This window comes from Orycteropus afer, unplaced genomic scaffold (genome assembly GCF_000298275.1).
Source record: "Orycteropus afer afer isolate SDZICR_OR568_19922 unplaced genomic scaffold, OryAfe1.0 scaffold00082, whole genome shotgun sequence".
NCBI classification, from domain to species: domain Eukaryota; kingdom Metazoa; phylum Chordata; class Mammalia; order Tubulidentata; family Orycteropodidae; genus Orycteropus; species Orycteropus afer.
The window spans coordinates 4,402,984-4,409,043 of NW_006921669.1; the positions used below are offsets into that span (position 1 = coordinate 4,402,984).

General features: G+C 33.6%; 1 protein-coding gene across 1 annotated transcript in view; it reads left to right on the plus strand.

The window, feature by feature from the left end:
- The first annotated feature begins 443 nt into the window (after positions 1-443).
- Positions 444-6,060, plus strand: part of SMC3 (structural maintenance of chromosomes 3) — a 50,902-nt gene continuing 45,285 nt past the window's right edge. The window contains exons 1-6 of the mRNA XM_007941603.1: positions 444-456; positions 1,749-1,787; positions 2,151-2,218; positions 4,638-4,709; positions 5,077-5,156; positions 5,417-5,495. Of these exons, the coding sequence (XP_007939794.1) occupies positions 444-456; positions 1,749-1,787; positions 2,151-2,218; positions 4,638-4,709; positions 5,077-5,156; positions 5,417-5,495 (351 nt within the window). The remainder of the gene's footprint in view (positions 457-1,748; positions 1,788-2,150; positions 2,219-4,637; positions 4,710-5,076; positions 5,157-5,416; positions 5,496-6,060) is intronic.

Sequence of the window (6,060 nt, forward strand, 5' to 3'; positions counted from 1 at the left end):
AGTTGATGCTTTTGAGTTGTGGTGTTGGCAAAGAATGCTGAAGGTACTGTGGGCTGCTAAAAGAGCTAACAAATCTGCCCTGGACAAAGTGCATCCAGAATGCTCTTTGGAAATGAGAATGGCCAGACTTCATCTCACCTACTTTGGTCATGTTGTCAGAAGGGACCATTCTCTAGAGAAGGAAGTCATGCTTGGTAAAGTGGAGGGTCAACGAAAGAGGGGAAGGCTTTCAACAAGATAGATTGACATGGTGGCTGCAGTGATGGGCTCAGGTATAGTAGGGATCGTGGGGCTGGCACCGTACCAGGCAGTGTTTTGTTCTGTTGTACATAGAGTCACTGTGAATTGGAGATGAAGGTACATAACAAGAAGAAGCCTTTCTTTGGATGGTTATACATCAGTTTCCATTTTCAGTACTCCTTTCATATTTAACCACTTGGCCCATGGTATTCTACTGTAAGCAAGAATTCCCCTTCCTGCCCTATTTATTAATCTTTATTATCAGTATAGGAGCTCTGGTGGCATAGTGCCTAAGGCACTTGACTGCTAACCAGGTTAGTGGTTCAAATCCACCAGCCACTCCATGGAAGGAAGACTGGGCAATCTACTTCCATAAAGATTTACCACCTTGGAAACCTAAAGGGGGTTGCTATGAGTTGGAATCAACTCGATGCAGTGAGTTTGATTTTTATTTTTATTTGTTATCAGTGTGGACTCATGTGTTACTTTCCTCCCCAGTGATTTCTGTACATTTCTGTTCTTAGTTATTTTAAGGAGCTCCCATTTTCCCAGATTTGGTTAGTGGGAGCCACATTCAAGCTAGCTCCTTATCTTTATTACATGCCTTTAAATTAATTAATTTTTTAAGCACTTGCTTTCTGGCATAACATAAGTTACTGTTTAGAATTTTCCTTGCATTAAAGGTGGTAACTTAGAATTAGGTAGCTAATTTGTTCATGATACCATAGTTAATACAGAGATTGGCATAGTTATTCATGACTCTTAACTCTGAAATATTTGCTAAACAAAACAAAATATTTATTAAATCAGAAACTTTGGGTATTTTATATATAGAATTGCTTATTTTGAAATTCAGATTGTTTTTTCAAAGGGACGCAATTGTCCAGACTTGGTTCTGTGACACTAAGTGATATACTGGGTTGATCATAAGCAGTTTAATGTGAACAATTTGGGAACTTAAAATGATTACTTACGTATATTAGAATGTTAGGCATATGTAGTTCTTTAAATTGTTAAAAGTACTTATGTATAATTCTTGGAAGGAAAACTAGGCAATCTACTTCTGTATAGATACTGCCTCGGAAACCCAAAGAGGGGTCCCTATGAGTCGGGACCAACTCGATAGCAGAGAGTAGTAGTATGTATAATTAAACCAGAGTTATATGTCCATCATAATGATTATACATTATAAATGACAGGTATTATTTAAAAAAAAAAAACTCAGTGCTGTCGAGGTGTTAACAGTTATTTCTATTACTTTTAAACAATTAGGCAAGATCAAAAGAATTAATGTTTCTTTTTTAAAAAATACTATCTGAAGTCTGTAGGAAACTTGCACTCACTTGGTGAGTAAAATTGTTTTATTTATTGGTTTCTTTTCACTGATCTGTTGTATGTAATTTTAAATAGTAAGATATGTATTAGAAAACTGCATTTATAAATTTTTTAATGCTTTTAATTTTACTGGTTTTTATGAAAAATAACATGTACTTTTTGAAAATTTGTAGTTGGCAGAAATGGATCTGGAAAAAGTAACTTTTTTTATGGTATGTATTTTTTTCTTTTAATTTCTAAATATGTTAAGATCTAAGTTTCTTAAGGTAATTTACTAAAATCATTTGTTTTCTGAGGTCGTATCTGCCTGAAACCCAAGAAATACTTGTTTACACATGAGTACAGGTTAGTGTAGAAAGTTTAGAGTCTAAAGATCTGAAGTCTATAGCCACTGACTTACTAGCTATGTGAGACTGGTAAAACACTTAACCTCTGATTATTTTCTTCACTGTGAAAATGGAAATTTTGCCATGTCTACCTTAGGCGGATTATGAGAATCAAATGAGATAATACATATGAAAATGCTTTTAAAACTTGAATGTAGTCTGTAAATATTATGTTTTATGTATTTCTAGCAATTCAGTTTGTTCTCAGCGATGAGTTTAGTCATCTCCGTCCGGAACAGCGATTGGCTTTGTTGCATGTAAGTAAGACTTCTTTAAGATGTTGTTATGATATATGTCAGAAAATACATCATCAATCCCAGTGGACAAAATAATTTATTCAAGTGAACATGTCACAGCCAAACTCTTAAGTGTGTGTTCTGGTGTAAAATTTAGCCTATAATAGGTCCCTGAAGAAGGATAGCATTAATTTGGTCCCTGGAGAAGGATATCATGCTTGGTAAAGTAGATGTTTAGCAGAAAAGGGGAAGACCCTCAACAAGTTGGATTGACACAATGGCTACAATGATGTGTTGAAGTGTGGCAACAATTGTGAAGATAGCTCAGGACCAGGCAGTGTTTTGCTTTGTTGTACATAGGGCCACTATGAATCAGAACTGACTCGATGGCTCCTAACAGCAACACATTAATGCAAGAGTCTCTGTTTTCTGCTGTAATATTAGGCTACTATATTAATGTAAAGGAGCCCTGGTGGTGCAATGGTTAAGTAGTTGGCTGCTAACCAAAATGTGCATGGTTCGAACCCACCAACCACTCCATGGAAGAAAAGACTTGGTGATTTGCTCCTGTAAAGAGTTCAGCCTAAGAAATGCTATAGGGTAGTTCTACTCTGTCCTGTATGATTGGTATGAGTTAGAATTGACTTGATATCACACAACAACATCAACATAATAATTTAGGAATTCCTGGCTGGTGCAAATGGTTAATGTGCTCAGCTGTTAACCAGAAAGTTAGAAGTTCAAGTCTACCCTGAGGGTCCTTAGAAGAAAGGGATAGCGATCTGCTTCCCCCAAAATTAACCATTGGAAACCCTATGGTACATAGTTTTACTCTTAGACACATGGTGTGTCCGTAAGTAGGATTGACTTAGTGGCAGTTGGTTTGGTTATATTAACGCAAGGTAAAGGCTTAATTTTTATATAATTGATAGAAGAAAATTGTAGGATTTACCTGTGGGTGGATATGTCTTAAATGTTAATGTAAATTAGTTAATTTTCTAATCTTTGTTAAAGATGTTGTCTTGTAAATTTCTAGAAGCTGGTTTGCTGAAGAGAAAAGGGTTTGGGATTGGGTATTAGGAACTTTGAGATATGCAACCAGAAGTTATGTGGAGGCATAGAGAAGCCAACATTGCAAACTAAATAACATACAAGTTGTCTGTTATTCTTAGCCTATTTATACTTAGACAGTAACATCATTTTCCAATGTGAAAGACAGAATATAGTAATGAAAATTATTAGAATTTTCATTAGGTAATTAAAAATAATGAGCTAGAGTTACTTTTGTTGTGTTGTTGTTATGTGCCATCGAGTCAGACCTGACTCATAGCAACCCCTCCTTGGGTTTCAGAGGCAGTATCACTACGGAAGTAGATTGCCCCATCTTCCTTCTGAAGAGTTACTTTAGGATAAAAAATATAAAAGGCTATATAACATGTAATAAAATGATATCATTTATCTTCTTTCTGGTTTGCATATAGTTTGTAATTAATTTTAAGACCAGAAAAAGAAATTCCTCATTGTATCTTGGCAACAGTGTCTCTTGCACTTAGGAAGTTCTTTTTGTTCTAACCATAATTTTTTTTTCCCCTTCAATTTGAATTCATAGGCTAGTAATTGGGACCAATTCCCTGTAGAAAAATCTTTTTTAAGTTTCTCAGATTGGTATTATAAGAATTAATAACTTCTTTAAATATAACTGTCCATTGTTTTGAATGACCACATAATAATAAGTTTCTTGAATCTTGGTTTGTAGTGTTTGAGTTATAGATTCATCTAAATGTGACAAAGGTTGGATGTGTGCTTAGCAGAACTAAAACTATATAAAACGTCCCAAATGGTTTTTTTTTTTTTTTTTTTTAAAAAAGAGTTCCAATAATTATGACATGATTTTGTAGGGTTTCTTTACACTATTAAGGGAGCTCTGGTGGTGTAGTGCCTAAGGCATTTGACTGCTAACCAGAAGGCTGGAAGTTCAAACCAGCTCCTCAGAAGTTCAGCCACTCCTCAGAAGGAAGGTTGGGTGATCTTCCTCCATAGAGATACTGCCTCGGAAACCCACGGCGGGGTTGCTATGACAAGGGCAGTGAGGTTGGTTTTTGTTTGGTTTTATAAGAGCCTCAAGATGTTTTAGATACTAGCAAATAAGAAGAGTTAGGCTTTGTGTTATAATAAAGTGGTCTGCAGAGCAAGACCTAAGTACTTCTGACTTTGACATCTTCTGTATTTTGTTTCTGAATAGAAACAAATAGCTGTTTAGGTGAGAACATTGTGTTACCACAATCCAGTATCTTTGCGGTTTTGGCAAGAGAGCTGTGTACTAGTTTGATAGAATTTTTTCCTCCATGGAATCAGGCTCATTACTGTGCATAAATTTTAAAAGTGTTCAAAGAATATGAAAATACCACTTAAATGGAAATTTTCTGTTTTTGTTTTCTAGGAGGGTACTGGTCCTCGAGTTATTTCTGCTTTTGTGGAAATTATTTTTGACAATTCAGACAACCGTTTACCAGTGAGTTACTGTTTTTTCTTTTTAATAATGTTCAGAATTTTATTAATGCAGTTGATTTTTTTTCATGCTTAAAAACATTTGTTTATAGTTGTACTTTTATATTTGAGCTTATATTAAAATAACTATGCAGTTTACATACTGATTTTGTCTTAAAATGAACGTTTTGAAAAATAACAAATGGGAACATGCAAGCTGTTGTGAAAAAATGTCTGTCATGAGAATTGCGTGTTCATAGCATATCCTTTGTCAGATAACTGAGATTTTAAAATAAGAAAAGTTATGGTCAGGGAACTTTAAGATGACCTTATAACTAAAAAGTTTCCTACTTTCACTATTAAATTAACCCTACTTTAAAATATCTTATTAGATCGATAAAGAGGAAGTTTCACTTCGAAGAGTTATTGGTGCCAAAAAGGATCAGTATTTCTTAGACAAGAAAATGGTCACGTAAGCATTTTTTTCAGATTACTGTTTGTTTGTGTGTTTGTTTTTACAAAGGGGTAAAAGTATTCTTTTACTTGCCTCATGCTCAACAAGTCAGTATTTATAGCATAAATGGAAGAATAGTAAGATTTTCTAAGACTGACATGACAGATGGTTTAGTGACTGTTCTGTACTTTCCAATGAAAAGGAACTAGACTTCATCTTTTACTTGTTGCTGGATGCTTTAAAATTATTTAACAAACCATTTCAATGTTTCTCAACAGGAAAAATGATGTGATGAACCTCCTTGAAAGTGCTGGTTTTTCTCGAAGCAATCCTTATTATATTGTTAAACAAGGAAAGGTAATAAAAAATTCTGTGTCCTTTTTTTAATAGAATGATTTTTCTGAGTATATTCTTCACATGAATGATGAATTTGGTTATTACAGTGGTTAAATTGAAGCAAAAGTTGACTTTATTTTCTATTTTTTCAGTTGACTTATATTAATGCAAGCATTATCTTTTATGTGTCTGTTAAGTACCAAATAAAGATCCATTACATAATAAGATAGAGGTATTTCAACAGTTATTTAACTGGATTTTGTTTTCTTAATGACTTGTAGTATTCACTCTATCCTATAAGACATTTTTGGTTTGTGGAAGTTACAATAATCATATTTAAGAATGTTATAGAAATTCTATAAAAACCACATTTGAAAAAACACTTTCTAGAATTAAGTATTACTTACTTTATCACAGAATTAAAATACTGAAAAGTTTGTATTACTAGAAATCTATAATAATGCTACATACTGTTTTTCTTTATAGATTGTATTCTTTAAAGTTTATAAGCAGCTAAACTATAAACTTAAGCTAATTATTTTACTGACCCCTTGTATACTTTAAACTATCTCTAAGACACTTTTTT